The sequence below is a fragment of the Parus major genome, chromosome 3 (genome assembly GCF_001522545.3).
Source record: "Parus major isolate Abel chromosome 3, Parus_major1.1, whole genome shotgun sequence".
NCBI lineage: Eukaryota > Metazoa > Chordata > Aves > Passeriformes > Paridae > Parus > Parus major.
Genome location: NC_031770.1, coordinates 20,937,790 through 20,954,352, shown reverse-complemented (window position 1 = coordinate 20,954,352; position 16,563 = coordinate 20,937,790). Strand labels below are relative to the sequence as shown.

Below are 16,563 nucleotides of genomic sequence, written 5' to 3'. Positions count from 1 at the left end.
GCTGTTTGTCTTCAAATGCTAGAGTACAAGGACGCAAAAAAGGTCATAGGAAAACATCTCCTGTGCAAACTAGAAATAGGACTGTCCTTTTCCAGTTAAAAAATGTTTATGTGAATGTCAGTCTTATGAAGGAGACAGGGCTAACTGAAGTGGAAACAGGAGCCTTCTCCTCAGGCATAGATTAGGTGGTAGCTTCTTGCCAAGGTGACACTGGTGCTGCCTGGGATGAAGCATCCACCTATTCTGTGCCAGTGCCCTTGTCCATCTCCTCTCCCACATACTACAGAGATGTCCCCTTTGGTAACTCTTTTCCAGCAGCTGCTACTTGCCTGATCTATTTGTTCCTATATGGCACATTCAGAGAATTGCTGGGGCTGGAAGGAACCTCTTGAGATGACCTGGACACACCTCCTGCTCCAAGCATGCTCAGCTGGAGCAGGTTGCCCAGGAATATGCACAGTCAGGTTTTGAATAAGACCACAGCCAGACACTCCAAAACATTGTTTGGTAACCTGTGCCAGTGTTTCAAAACCCTCACAATAAACAAGAGGGTGGTTTTTTTTTATGTTGGAATGGTACTTCGTGCATTTCAGTGTGTGCCTGTTCCTTCTTTTTCTTCTGTCATGGAAAACAGTGAGAAGTGTCTGTCTTCACTTCCCTATTCCTGATAATCAGGCATTTATACACAGATCCCCCAAACTTCTCCAGGCTGAATAGTTACAGCTCTCTCAGCCTCTCCTCTATATGAGAGATACTTCAATTCTTTAATCATCTTGTTCATTAGACTTGTTCCAGTATGTTTACTTCTCCCTTTTACTGGTGACTCCAGAGCTGGAGCCTTTCTTTTTACTTTTCACCTCTCTCACTGAATGCAACTCTGGCTTTGGCTTTCCTAAGCCCAGCACCATTCTTGGACAGTGTCTTTCTATTCCTCACAGGTTACCTCTCCCTGCTTCCACCTCTTTCATTCTTCTTTTCCATGTTTGGGTTTTACTAGGAGTTCATACTTACAGACCTTGCACCATGTTTGCTTGATTTCCTGCATGTCAGGATAGATAATTTTTTTTAACAGATGAACTTTAAATCAGTTCTTCTGGACCTTTTTTTTCTCCAGAGCTGTAACCCACAGGATTTTTTGAAGCAAGTATCTGAACAGGCCAAATTGTGCTTTCTTGAAGCCTAGGGTCTTAATCCTGCTTTTTCTTGTTGTTCTTTTCCCTCTGGATCCTTAGCTCTACCATCTTACAGTCACTGCAGACAAGAATGCTCCAGCTGCCACCTACCTGATGTGTTCTTCCTTGGTTTTTGGTCTGAGGTCCAGCAGAGTGTCTCCCCTCATCGGCTCCTCAACTACAACATGTGTCAGGAGGTTGCCACCGGTACTGCAGGAATCTCCTGGACTGGTTGTACCCTGCTGTGCTGCCTCTCCACCAGACACCAGGGTGGTCAGGTCTCCCACGTGGACTAGAGCCTGCAATCATCAAGTTTTTCACAAAAGAGAAGAAGTTTTCTGAAGAAGGCCTCATCTACTTCTTGATCATGCAGTCTGTAGCATCATACTGTTGCCCATATCAGTTTGCCTGTTAATCCCGTCACATAAAGCTGTGCCTTTAGCCTGGTATCACTGAATACGAGGTCCCACTCCCTTACTTTTGCCTGTGCTTCCCTTCCCACTCCCACTGGTACCATATCTTTGCTATTTTTATGACTTCAGCTTTCCCCAGAAAGAGATGGAAGGAACTTTTGACCAAAAGCATCGTTCCCCCATCACTGACCATGCCACTCTTTTCTCATGTTCCTTCATCACTTCCCCTTGTGTTATACATTGAGATTAACCTATGGGTGCTCTAGGTTTACAGCTCTCCTTAGCTTGTGTCTCTTTCTAGCATTCCTCCTTTCTGTCTTGGCCACGCACTAGACTTGTTGCCCAGTTCCTGCCTTTATGTCCACAAGCATCTGTTTCTGGTTTCTCTCCCAGTGTTCTTTAGACTCCAGCACAACCTTCCAAGTTGGCTGTTTGCTGCAGATTCAAACATCTCCTTAAAACACACCACTGCAAGTCTTTTCTGAAATGAGCCTGCCTCCCATCCTAACATTAACCTGCTGCCATGAGTCCTTACTCACAGCCTTATCACAGACCAATTCCATCAAACATCACTTTCTGAGATATTAAAGATATACCATTTCCTTAGCAGGTAATGCAGACTTCATGTAAAGCTCTCCTTCGCCCCTGACCTCACTCACATTTGTTTTATAACAGCTTATACCCCTTTAACAACAGTGAAGTTATTTCTGGTTTGCACATTGTGACCTGTGATCAAAACCAGGCCTATTGCCTATCTCTGGATACAAAAAGAAATGGCCCACTGAAACATTGCACAGTACCTTATTCTTAAACATCTACCTTCAAAGCATACAATTCACTCACAAATTATTAAAACCAGGCTATGGCAGCATCCTAAAGGACTAAGGACAATTAGGTTGGTCCTTATAACTCCAAGAGTGATTAGCAACAGCCATCAGCACACTGTAACTGCTTGTTGAGCTAGTGAGTCAGACAGCAATAAGGACTTTTAAGCAGCCAGGAAAAGCACTCTGATTCTTCTACAGGAGAAGTTTATTACAGAGCTCAGCATCTGTGTCTTGCAGCTGCCAAGTGTCCTCCATGTGTTGTTACAGCTGCTGATTCTGCTGTTAAGGAAGGGGGAGCAGAAGGATGAAAAGAGGCAGCGTCAGGAATGTTCAGTTGCTGTAAAACACTGCCAAGCAGATATTCACGTTATCTGTATGCAGAAACTAAGCCATCCAAACATGTGAGCTCACGGCTCTCTGCCGGCTGGTCTCACACTACAGAGAAATCATGTGACAAAGCCACTAGACACTTTTCTAACTACTCCAAATACAGGATCTGCTGAAACCCTGAAGTAGCATGCCCAGCTATATCAGTTTTGTGACATGACATGCTGTGACTTGTAAGGACAGACAAGAAAATAAGAAAGAGGCTTTGTGGAGAACAAAACCAAGGGGAAGCACACTCCCTGCTTCACCAGCAAGACAGTGCTCCTCAGTGTCAGTCCACTGCCATAGTTTTAGTTTCTATCACACTACAATTCCATATAATTCTACACAAATAATTCTGAAGTACACCGCAATGCAGGACCTCAGCTGCTACCTGGTGCACTAAGCACATGGCTGAATGCCTGGAGGCCAAAACTAGATCCTTTGTGTCTCAGCGGCTGTGGGCACAAGTTCCCTGCAGAGAAACCACCCTCTCCTCCAGCAGTGAATGGTCAACTAATCACTGGTAATCTTGGAAGGCAAAAGACCACCAACATGGCCTTGGAGCAGGATATTGCACTACTCCTGGAGCAGACACACTTTCACTGCCAGGCACAGCCTAAAGGCCTTGGACAGTTTTCTTCAGTTTGTGTCAAACTTGTATTGATCCATGGTACCATCCACCATAGGTAGGACTACAGGATGATTCTAGCTGGGGAGGATGTCAGGAGGACATTTATTCCAAGCCTCTTGCTCATACTTAACTGTTCTCAAATGAACCTTTTCCTGTGTTCCCAGGTATAAGCAAATGGCATTGATTTCACCTGGCCCACAGCAAGCAACTCACCAGGCATTTCTTGCCCCACTGGGAGGTAAGATAATTTATTTATGTGTGGGCCAGGTCTTCTTGCTGGGACTAGCAGACACTGAGCACAGCTTTGTTGGAGAGCACTAAGAAGACACTGAGAGACAGATCTGAGAGAAATGAGAGCTGAGTTAGCAGCCCTGGTGTGCCCTGGGTATCTGGTGGAGCCTGTGTGCTCCCATGTTCTCTCCTTGCACTCCTGTTTGTGGGCACCTGGGGAGTGCTGCCAGGGCCAGGCAGGGGCATCACATATCCTGTGAGAAACCATGGCATGGGCATGACTTGACAGTATGGACAAGAGCCTGGGGGAATGTTCACATGCCATGGATGAGGACAACCCAAGGGAAGTAGCATTAGGCATCTACCAACTCCAGCTTGAAGCAGCACATCTGGGAGGAGGACAATTTTTAACAGGAGATATGAAACTGAGATCAATATTAAGCCCATGACATTTTTCACAGGAGAAAATAAATGGGTGTGTTTGAGTAACTAGATGTTGTTTGTGCAAGGGTTATTTAAAATAAAGGAGGAGGCATAAAGGTATTTTAATGGCTGTGGGTAAACCTGAGCTAGGTGGTTGTATATGTGTGCGTGGCCTCAAGAAAAGGTGAAGGACACTGTGACAATACTTATTTTTTTCTTTTTTTTTTAAGTATTTATGCAAGAAGTAGCTTCCAATTTGTCTCTATAGCTGGTCTTTGAAGCAAAGGAATTTGTATATTGCATCAGGCAGCATTGTATTAGGAAATGTTTTTAACAGTGTTTAGTGATTGAAAGTAAGATACAATAGCTTTATGACAAAGAAGCTTATGATGAAGGTCCTTTGTAATAGCTTTTATATTACTGTAAATCATGATGCTTATGGTTTACTTTTTATTAATTCAAATGAAGTGCAAATCAAATGACAGCTGATAGCCTATCAACAGGTTAGTTTAAACAGCTGAATATTATTTTATTTCATATATATTTCAGCTTTTAACAGGATTTTAAATTTTAAATAGTTTTGAGGTTTTTATCCATGTAATGTGGCTGGAAGGCTGCAAGATGAGAGCAATATTTAATTCACGCTTGTAAGATATGGGTATTTGGAACCCATTAGAAATTGACTTTTTGTTCTCCCTTTTAATTTTGATTCTTTCATCAGAGATGCCAAGACTAATGCTGTCATGACAGATGGAGAGAGCTCACAGAGACATTGTACAAAAATTACTGAAGCAATGTGTCATTACAATGTAGTACCTTCAAAATGTCACAACGAAAGTAAAATTCATTGTGGAACAGGGCTCTTCCTTCAGGGACAAGGCTTCCTTTAGGGATAATTCCACTCCTAGTTGCTGGACAGAATCATACAAGTCTCATTTGCACCACAGGAAATAGCAATATACATATGCTACACATTTGTTCAAAATCACAGTCACTCACTGAAAGACAACCTGCTCCCACTTGTCACCTATGCAATTCTGGGTGTCATTGACCCACTTCAATTATTCTGGAGTGTTCTGACTCTTTTGTTTTTAATTTGGTATGCAGTTGATCAAATAATGCTAGTTATGTCAGCCTCATATCAGTTATTTACTATTAATACTTAGTTATTAGTTATTTACTTCAAAATCTGTGTGGCCAGCAAGTTGAGGATTCTGCTTCTCTGCTCTGCTCTCACGACACTTTACCTGGAGTGTTGCATCCAGCTCTGGGGTCTCCAGCACAGGAAGGACATGGACCTGTTGGGGTGAGTCCACAGGAGGACCACAACAATGATCAGAGGGCTGGAGCACCTCTGCTATGCAGACAGGCTGGCAGAGCTGGGGCTGTTCAGCCTGGAGAAGAGAAGGCTTTGGGGAGACCTTATCACACCTTCCAGTACCTAAAGGGGGCTACAAGAGAGCTGGAGAGGGACTTTTCACATGTAGTGATAGGACAAGGGGGAATGGCCTTAAGGTGAAGGAGGGTAGGTTTAGATAAGATGTTAGGAAGAAACTCTTACTATGAGGGTGGTGAGGCACCAGAACAGGTTGCCCAGAGAAGCTGTGGCCTCCCTGTCCCTGGAAGTGTTCAAAACAAGGCTGGATAGGGCTCTGAGCAACCTGGTCTAGTGAAAGGTGTCCCTGCCCATGGCAGGAGAGTTGGAACTCAATCATCTTTAAGGTCTCTTCCAACCCAAATCATTCTATGATTCTGCATAACTTGTACACTGTCAGTGGTAGTGACCTATGCTAATTTTTGCAAAAAATGTAGAGATGTAACAAAACTTTTCTGTGCGCAGGAAAGCTCCTGATTAAACTGAGTAGAAGAAATGAGGTACTCTTTAAAAAGTGTGTAGGTCAACAATTTGAGTTGACCATCACAGCAGAATCCTCTAATGGCTCAGCATAAAAACACAGGGAAAAATCATGCAAAATGTATTAAAAGGCTGCCTTTGGTTTCAAAGTAAAGCATCAGAAGTGACACCATTTAAAAGATGATATAGTTCCACTCACAAGTCAGAAGGTTACATTTCTTGTTCTACCTTCATGTTTTTTTGTCCATGGAATTCTGTAATGGTTTTGCTGTCAGTGGGATTAAATGATGTCTCTATGAGAAAGGACGGTTTTGCTATGTGAGGCTCTCCAGCTGTACAGAACTTTTTTAGCTGTGAGTAATCCACTAGAAAATGGATTTCCAGTAGCTATTGACATGTTTGAAAATGAACTCCAGAGCCAGATTCAAAACCACTGACATTCTTATCCAGAATAGGGATAGAAGCAGTCCAATGTTTAGTGGCACACTTTGTCCCTGACCCAAGAGGTTTCTCTCTGGCTCTTGGGAAAGTCAATCTCCTAGTCTACTTGGGCTTGATCCAGAGCCACTGAAACTGATGGCAGAATTCTCCCTAATTCCCAAAAGCTGGGTCAGAAAAAAGACCATCTGCCTTTTCGCTGAAGTTGTGTGAGGGAATGCAAACAGTGATACTGTATGAAGTGGTAGTGGTGCTTTCCACAAGAAACTGGATGGAAACCACAAGCTTATTTCACACTTCCCAACCTTCTGATGCAAGTAGCTGTTAGTTGCTACCGCTGCTAATTTAAAGCTAAACAACTTTGGATTCAATTACTAATCAAGTGCCTTCAGCCTCCCTCTCCTTTGGTGAAAGATAGAATACTTAATATCTTTAAAAAGATTGAGGTATTCAAGAAATTCAGCCATTTCTGAAGTTTCAAAGCCTCCACATCCAAACATCAAAGCACCACTGTTGGTTAGGTGATGTGCAACGTGCAAAATCCTGATCTATCAAAAATGACATGTGGAAGAAGGGAAAGCAAAACCAGGCAAAAAAGTAGACCACCATGAGAGACATGCAGTCCAAAAATCCTTCTTCTGTATATGAAGCTGCTGAAGAAAACAAAAAATAAAAAAGTTAGATAATTACAACTTTGCCATAAAAATTGCAAAAGTAAATAAAGAGTCATAAGATCCTTCAAAAACAAACTATCCATCTGGAAGGACCAGAAGCTTTTCTCCATGTGAGCTGGTGCAAAGGAGCCAAAATTTGTACCAAAGAGATTTACTGTCCATTTCTTCCCCCCACAGTCTTTCATAAAGGCAATGGCAGGTCCAGAGGAACAGTAGTGGATCATAATGTTTCAGTGACTGTGGAATAAATTCCGAGTGCAGTAATCAGAGGAAGAGTGTCAGGAGGAATTACAAAGATTACACTGTTAAAGGCTCAATCTTTCACGGTGCTGAACATTTTCTGAGAGCTGCAGCATTTTGGTTCCTAATGAAAACACACAGCGCTAATGAGAATGAGGTGGTAAGTTCTCCTGGTGTGGTTGGTCACTCACGGTGAAACAGAAAAAACATCTGCTCCCTGATTGCTCAGAAACTCTGCATTCTTTACTTCAGACACCAGAGAAGCTGTTCAGAGATAAGTAAGCTCTTGGACCCTGCCTGCTGTTGAAAGGCACACACATACCCTTGCATATCTCTATCATATTATTTGGGCATGGGAGAAAATGATCCCTCTTTGGAAATCTATTCAGCTGTCAGATCAACCCCTTTATCTGGTATCATACCGTTAGCTGAGAAGACAAGGATCCCCCTATCAACCCAATTTGGTGTTAACTGATTCAGCTTTCATCAGATTTTTTTTTTTTTCCCTGAACTCAGAAGAAACCCAAAAGCCAGATCTTTGGGGGCTTTCCAAATGAGGTCCAAAAAATCTCACTTGGCGAAAGACTTTGTGTAGGGATGTATTCAAATGTGCAGAAATGTCCCCATAAGTGAAATGATACCATGAAGTGAAATGGTGGGTGCAAAATGAGTGGACTGGGCTATGCACATAAGGCAGCACAATTACAACTCTCTGTTCTGGATTTAAAAACCTGCCTTCCAGCCCTAACAGGATTCTTTGGTGATGTCAATAAAAAGAGCTATAAGTGTATTCATTTGTATTTTTCTGAGCCCTCAAAGTACTAATAGCCAGAGGAAGAGCTAGTTAGGTAAACAGCGTAATTTTCTTTTGCTGAATTTGGTTCATAAATTAACTAGTGCTGCCTTGAACACAGCTAAGGAATTGTTGCAGCTTTGACACTTAGATTCCCATTTAGTTTAAAGATATTCTTCTTCCAGCAGTGGTCCTGGAGATTTGTGCAGTAGCACATTACTAACCATGAGTAAGCACGCAAGGATCCGGACTTAAGCTAACAGACGTGATGATGTGTGAAAGGCTTCTGCTTCATTGTGACATGGTGATACAAGGGATAGGCAGATTTTGGGACAGACCATCTTTATCTGTCTGGCAGTCTAGGGATTTAAGCTGTGTCTATCACTGTGGCATTTCTGTGCGCTCAGACAGCATCTGCAGGAAACATTCCCAATTATTCTCCAAGTAAAGTGGTCAGGGACGGTTATCCCAAGAGGGACCCCAGAAGAGCTTAATTTCATTTACAGAGGAGGTACTTGTGGGGAAGAAGAGAAAAGGGTGTTAGGGAAAAGCTCAATCTTGATGTGGAAGTTAGTGCAGACTCTCCACTTGGAGAGCCTTAAAAGGAATTGCACTCATTATCCCCTGGACCCTCAAACGGAGCTATCCTGCCTGAGCAACTAAAAATGGTGCCCTACAAGGAATTCTGTTTAAAGACGTTTCACTGGATGCACAGCTCCACCTTACACCACCCCATGCATGCAAAGAAGGTCTGTTCCCCTCTCTACCCAAGACATAATCTGCCTCTCAGTCTGCCCTACGTACTTGGAGCCAGGGAAACTTGCCCCCCACTGCCAAAACTCCAGCCAATCCACAAGGAAAAAATTCCCATGTGTCCTTCACAGAAAAAATTCACCCCAGGCATGCTGGAGTCACCTGTTGGTCAGCACTCACTTCAACTGTGCTGCTAGTGTGAAATCTTGATTTTTCACCAGAATAAAAAAATTTTACCATGCAATTTTTTACATCAGGTTAAGGTTTGAACCTCCCTGCCTTGACACAATCTCTGTAACATCCAATTTTTATGGGTACCTGAAGAGTCCTTCTGGAATACTAATGTTCTCTGGTTCTTTAGGTGTATATTGCAAGCATCACAAATGTATTTTTATTGGTATTTGATGGCTGCTTCATTTGCCAATACTCATATCAAATTTATGGAAGGCTATTTCTGAGTGATATGAACGTAGGAAATCCCTTTTGTTGAGACATGGCATTAATCATATTAGTGCCTAGATCTCCGTGCCCTTAGACCAAGAAGATATACTGCTTCAGTGTCAACAGCCAGCTCCTAAAAACACACTACCTTCCAACTGATTTTATGCTTCAGAATAGATGGGATAACCTGGTTCTTTAATGATCCACTCTCACTTCAGCATTATCTCCTCTCTTCCCCCCCTCTACTGTCCATACTTTAGCAAGTCTAAGACAATGTGTGGAAGGAGTGACGTGGGAGCTGCCTCATCCTGAGTGTCAATACAACTCACAGCAGTGGCAGTAGGGATGCCAGCATGGGTCAGGATCAAACGAAGGCATTGCTTAGCATTTATGTGAGTGTATTCCCAGATTAGGAGCAACCAGCACTCTCAGTAATCTCCATTAGTGACAGCCAGGTCTGTCTCCTGCTATCCACAATCATACACCACAAAAAGAATATGAATATGAATATGAATATCCTGCTTCTTTGTGTAGTCATGACCTGCATCCCATGGAAAAAAGTGGCTTAGCTCACCCACATCAGTCATGCATTCTCCAACCTCACAGGGTGTTATATAATCAGCAGGAAGGATACAGGTAAACCACCAGAGTGTTTTAGGATTTTGGCCTTTCCTTATGGCAAAGACTATCCCAACAAGCCCCATGTCTTGGAGGTGCACCCAACATCCACTGCAAAGGAGGGACATCATATCATATCATATCATATCATATCATATCATATCATATCATATCATATCATATCATATCATATCATATCATATTTTATAGGACTGAATCACATAATCTCTCAATTGTAATTTTATTATGTCTTATATCTGTATGCTGATTAGCAGCCCATTCTGCTTTTCCCATGCATGTTAATCTGCATGGACATTCAGTGCATGAGGGCCTAGAGGTTTTATTATTGAGTTACTGACTCTTTACCTATGTCTATGAAAGCAGGACTATTGGGATCCAGCTGAACCTCCCTCAGTCTGCCTCTGGTCTCTCTCACTCATCCTCCCTTTATCTCTCTTGCTCTGCTACAGATCTAGAGCCACAATTTTGTCTACCAAACACCTGTGGTAGGTGTGGGTCATCCTGGGCCCACTGTTAATCACAGTGACAAGAGTGGGCTAATTAAGTGCCACTAAATCACCCACAAATATCTCCCCACACTGCTGCACCTATAATTGTTCGCAAATATTTTCCAAAGCTTGTTCCACTAAATCTTCACTGACTTGAATCTGGTGCTTGGGAAAAATCTGTCTGGATAAGGCCTGCCAACATGATGACTAGGAAGTGACAGGGCTGCCACATCCTGCATCCAAGCTATGCAATGCACCATGCAGTTGACCTGCATATGTACAGCAAGTCTGACACATTCCAGAGCCATGGACTCTTGGAACAAGTCATCTCTGTACCACTTGTGCAGAGATTTTGATGTCTGCAGAAATGTTCTTTCCTGTGGCATTTCCAGGTTAATCACACAAAAATGCTAGGCAATACATTACACTTATAAGCAGTGCTCTGTCACTAAAATTTGTAGGCCAGGAAGGTCACATCTGATTATCTTTCCAAGGAAAAATTCTCTATTTAATTACTCCACTGGTGAAAACCATCAGAAATAGACAAGCATGTGTCATTAAATCTCTTCTGTTTCACACTGTTGGGTACCTGGTCCCCTGCAGCACAGCAGAGACTGGACTGGTTTCTGCAAGAGATGTAACCATTGAGCACAGAGGTCTGGAGAGCATCAGTCCTAGCACTGAGTGAGTAGCTCTTTCCAGACCAGTCCAACGTTAATCCCACCAGTAAGTAGGCCAATTTGTGCCAAATATGTTTTTTTCTTTCCTGTGTCAAGACCACCCACCAGCAAAGGGCACTGAATAGCAGCTATGACAGGAAGATTTTAACCTCAGCTAATGGCAACCAGAAGGTGACAGACTCATTTTCTTATTACCAGTCTTCTTAGGACTGAACAGGCAATTATTTTCTTGAGACTGCTTCTGTGTACTAAATTACATGGACTATCTCCAAAGAGCAGTGACAACTCAGTAAGCTGGGTGTAAGCTGGGTTACCTCTCTTGCCAACCCACAAACTGCTCTCAGTAACCCCACAGTGGTGTTGACAGACTCCAGAAATAGCCATGAACAGTGTTTTCTTACTAGAAGTCAGGGCTGGGTCGTATCAGTGGGGGAAGAGAACTAAACATGATGGGGGAGCTGTTCTGAGGGGTCTCTACACATGGTCCCCAAAGGTGGTACTGAACTGTGTCCCACACACAGCCCCTTGTAAACATGAGGGATCCCTTTTGAAGCTGGAACTGGGGGTGCCTGGCACCTTTTGTGCTTCCTGCTTCTCTAATATTTCTCCTCACACTCTTTCACTGCTAAATGAATGGCATGACTTTCTCAATGTTTTCTTTTCCCTAACACTTTCTTACAGTTTTCATTTAATTTTAATGCAAGGGCACCAATCCTAGTTTATGTCATAATAGATGGACAACAATAGTGCAGTTTAACTAAAATAACATGCTAAACAGTGCTACATGTTGATGGAGTCATGATGGATAAAATGTGGAGTGTTTTGGTGGTTCGTATCTTCAAAGAAGAGCTGGCAAGCGTACAACGTGACAAATGTATTTAAGAATCTATGCCATTCAAATGATACTACCACATGTCTGTTTGGGATTTTTCCCGTCTAAATGTGGGAATATGGGCACAGATTCACTTGCATACTGTGTTCTTCTAACATAAAGTGTCGGCATCTCCGAGGGTGTGTCGGTGGCACCCGATGTCACCAGACACACGCTGCAAAGCAGACAGCCGAAATAAGTGTACATTGTGTGTGCCAGGCAGTCTTCATTTGTTTATTTCATGCAAAAAGGAGGAGATCGTGCTCAAAATATTCTCACTGGAAATTTGTATCAGCATGAGAAAGAGAAAAACATATCATTTGCATTTCAAGGCATTGCGAGTCCCTATCCTAGCTGAAGTCGTCGGCATTTATGGTACAAAGAGACCAGCTCCTAATGTGAGCGACAATGATGTAAAAAACCCCACTAATTCACATCATCTTGATGGAATTATTCTGCATTTACACCAGTTTCACTAAGATGGAAGCTGGCTCATGGTCCTTACACATATACATTTTGTGTCTTTTTCTCCTATTGTTTGTCACTATAAGCCACCTCCTTTGTTTATTATTTTTTATTTGTGCAATGTATTCATATTCTCAGAGTCCATCTGTTAAAAGTATCCTATTTAAAAGAAGATGGCATCATTAGCTACCCTCTCTCGCTATAAAGAAAGGAGCAGTTCCCATATTTTTACCCAGTTCAGTGGCTCAGTGGATGCACTAATCTTGCTGAACACTTCAGTTTAGATGGTATATCAATGAGGCATTCAAACAGAGCAGTTTATACACAAAAATTCTGTCTGCTTTGTAAAAGATTATCCTTTTATAAACACTCTGCGGAAAACATAAAAGCAAATAGGGGACAGCACATAGGACAGGAAAGATGTTAGAAGGGAGATTAATACTGAATGGGTCAAAATGAATGGTGCTTACCAAAACGAGGTCCAGATACTTTGGCTGCAGTGAAACATAAATAATGGGAATGACACATCGTTTATTCGGGATAATGAGTTGATCCGAAGTAGGGGCCTAGAACAAGAGATTAAAGATTAAATATCCATCTCCTGATGAATATCAGTAGCAAACTTTAACCTTTTCCTTCCAAAAGCACAATTTCTTTGAACAATCATGTCAGCACAACACAGTGAAGAAATGGGATAAAGCAAACTTAAATTACATTCTTATCCTTATCCTGAAAGAAAACACTGCTTCATATTTTAAGACACAGTATTGTATTTTTAATTCCAGGCTTGTAACTCTTTCGGAATAATTATATGAGAACACAAAGATTTTGCTTGATGTTTTGCATTAGAAAAATCTGGCTTTAGCATTTATTGCTTACATTTTAGTTCTCTGCAATAATTGAAGAAAGAACATGCCCATCCTGAACATTCACTTGGGTGGAGAGATAATGACAAAAAGCAGCCTGCTGGAAAAGCACAGCATACCACATGCCGAATTAGAGTCTTGAATGCAAGGAGGACTTGGAAGATGTCACAAGCTTTGGATCAGGAAGGGCTGGAAGTGTAGTGAAGGGGGGAAAGGCACAGACAACTGGGGACAGCAGGCTGACTCTACTGCAGTGCTGGCAACCTGTCCAAGCTGGTCAATTAGTGGTACTTCTAGCTCAAGATGCTGTACTGCAACTGAGGCAGAAGACATAGGACAAGCGGGAATCTGGATAGCTGTGGCTTGCCCAGAACTTGGAACAGAGCAGCTGCTGGATGCATGCAGCCAGCCAAGCCCCGCATTGTGGTTTTGTTGCTGATGGCTGCCTCCTGCAAGAGGGATAAAACTGGGGACAGAGGGAGGAGGGAGGAGGGGGCGAGACTTTCAAATGACATTTAGAAAAAAGCCAAGCTAGAATGCAGGAGCGAGTTCAGCATGCTCTCACCTGCCTCGTGGAAAGGGGTTTTACTCCACGAGCAAAAGGAGTTTGTGGTTTCATTCCACTCTCTAGGGAATGTGCTGTCCCAGTGCCAAACCAGCACGCATGTACAGCTGGCAGTTTCTCTGCAGAAGAAGCCTCGTACTGGAAGCTGTGGAAAAGTATCCATTTTTTCTTGGTAAATATTTGCATGCAAAACCAGATATTCCCATAGGTTTTTTGTGAGGCTCTGCAAACTAGTTAGAGGGAAGGATTTTTGGATTTGTGCTGGGGGAGCGTGCATGCACAAACCCACAGCTCCAATGAGGATATGGTCCTGGGGGGTGAGCTCACTGAATGTCTTGATGGACATTTACTACCTCCCAGACAGAAAGACACATATTTTGCAAAATTCACATTTTGGCAACAGAGCAAAAATACTGCTATTTCACATTGTCCCTTTACACCATGAATTCCGATAGGATTTGATGTGTTTCCTCTCCTCCTGGGTAAGAGTTGTGATCCCTGTCAAGCACCTTTCTTCATAGGCTGTCCTGTAACAGCATCACTCCACTACCTTCATCCTAAAACCTCCTGAAGACCTCATGGAAAACCTCCTGAAGCCTCCTGCTGCTGTATCACAGTTAATATACCGAGAATAGGACCACAAGGTCAAATAAATGCAAGTGAAGGAAGAGCACTTGGGGTGCCGGGCTGGTAGAGGGGGCAGAGCTGACAAATCAATAGTAAGGGTGTGAACAGAAGACATATGGCTGGTTATCATCACGGTCAGCCAGGACCAGGCTCTGCAGGGCTTGGCTTGCCTAGGCAGTCCATGCTGGAGAGTGGGTTGGGTTTTCCGCTGCTGCTTGCAATGGCTGAAGGAAGGGGAGGTCTGTCTCAGTGCCAAAGCAGCAGCCTCTCCTCTGGGGAACCAAAGCACTGCTCTCCAGGGACAGGGACCACAGTGCTTGGCTCAGCTGCTCTGCCTGTTTTCAGCACCCTGCACTGAATTCCAGCCAGACAGGCTTTTATCCTTGAGATATGAGCAGCGACTTTCCTTTTATTCTGAAGGAAGCATCCATTTTTGAGCATGATCACAGCACAGATAATAAATATTACAAACAGCAGAGCTGTGAGGGGATGCCAGAGCCCTGCTGCTGGCTGATGCCTGACCTCTGCAAAGCCCACGTCACCGTGTCACATCACAGTGCTTGGCTGTGCGGAGGGGACCATCCTGCCCAGGGACACACAGTGTTGCAGGAGGGGCAGGACCCCTGCTGCCACATGTGCTCCTCCTCTCAGGGGGCCAAGGGGCTCCTCACATGGCAAAAGACACTCCCTGTAAGGTTGGAAGGGCATGTTTGAAGGATCCTGCAATGAAAGTGGTTGTAGACACACAACAATCCACGTATTTTGTAGGGGAGATAATATGATCCCAAAGGCCCCCACTGTGGCACAAAGTGGTGCTCCCAAGGCTCCTGGTGGTCCCAAGGTTCCTGGCAGCTTGCACTAACCTTTCTAGGGAGGGAACTGATGGTGCTGGGCCTCCCTGCCTCACTTCACCTCACTTCACCTCACATCACCTCACATCACCTCACTACTGAGGAAGAGGAGGAGCAGCTCCCAGATGATTCCAGCACACGGCAATGGGCTCTTGTACTTAGGAAGTATTTGTAACTTGATTTAAAATTAGCCCTTAGTAATTTGAAGATGGTGATGAGAGTGGCATGAGACAGAGAACAGACTATTTCAGGAGTATTTTTCCAAATTCAGTAGGTAAAAGTGAGTTTTCCAGGGCTGCTTTCAGTATGTAACTGGAAGCTCAACTCGTGAGCTGAAATCTCAAGTTTTTATTCATGGACAGCACTCCGCTTGGACATCCGGTTATGCACAGGAGTGAGGCTTTTGGGTTGTAAAATTAGACGGAAAATATCCACTCTGGGAGAGAGTTTCTTGTGAAACTTCTTTGGGAGGAACCAAAACTCAGGTGTTCACAGATTGACTTTTACAAGGGAACAGTATTTTAAAGCATCTGTGAATAAAGCTGTGCAAAGAGACATGAGTTTTCTTAGCAACCTGCCCCAGTACCCATATCCACCGTGCAGTTTGCAGGCTGGGAGTGTGATGGGCCATGGAGCCACCCAAGTGCTCCGCTATAGAGTACCCCAAGTACAGCACCCCTTGCCCTGGGTTTGCTGCATAATCCATGGAAAGAAAACAGCTCATACTAATAGCTGAGGTGAATCTCACCAAAAAACCACTTGTCTCTCCTCTTTGGTTACTTGAATCTGCCCTGTACAATATTTTATTAGGAGCATGTCATAAATGGTGCAGGTATTGATATAGAACCTGTGTTTTTACAGTTGTGAATGGTTTGCCAGGCCCTCATGTATTCTAATTCAAATCATCATGTCATTTTTGACAGTGCAAGCCTTTAAGGAAACAAAGGTATTTTCACAGTGTCACTGTGAGTTTACGAGACCTGTGTTACCCATTTAGCATCCAGAGGGCTTGAATTGGGCATAACTACCAGAAATTTAATTCTCTTAAATCACAGGCTGGGAAGCTTAGGGTCTGTCAGACACCTCTGGACACCGAACCTGAATCTAAGTGTCTCCCCAGGCAGGCGTGGAATATGGGGACATTTTGACTTGTATCTGGTTACAGATCTGAAATCTGGATTTGGGTCCAGTAACTAGTAGCAGCAGACAGAAATGCACCAACAAACTTTACACCACTCTAAGATGGAAATG

The 16,563-nt window shown here is 43.4% G+C and overlaps 1 protein-coding gene across 1 annotated transcript in view; it reads right to left on the bottom strand.

Annotated features, from left to right (window-relative positions):
* LOC107201242 overlaps window positions 1-16,563 on the bottom strand; it is a 59,296-nt gene that overhangs the window by 19,260 nt on the left and 23,473 nt on the right. The window contains exons 4-5 of the mRNA XM_033512557.1: window positions 12,874-12,969; window positions 1,284-1,471 (exon numbers count right to left, since the gene is read on the bottom strand). Of these exons, the coding sequence (XP_033368448.1) occupies window positions 1,284-1,471; window positions 12,874-12,969 (284 nt within the window). The remainder of the gene's footprint in view (window positions 1-1,283; window positions 1,472-12,873; window positions 12,970-16,563) is intronic.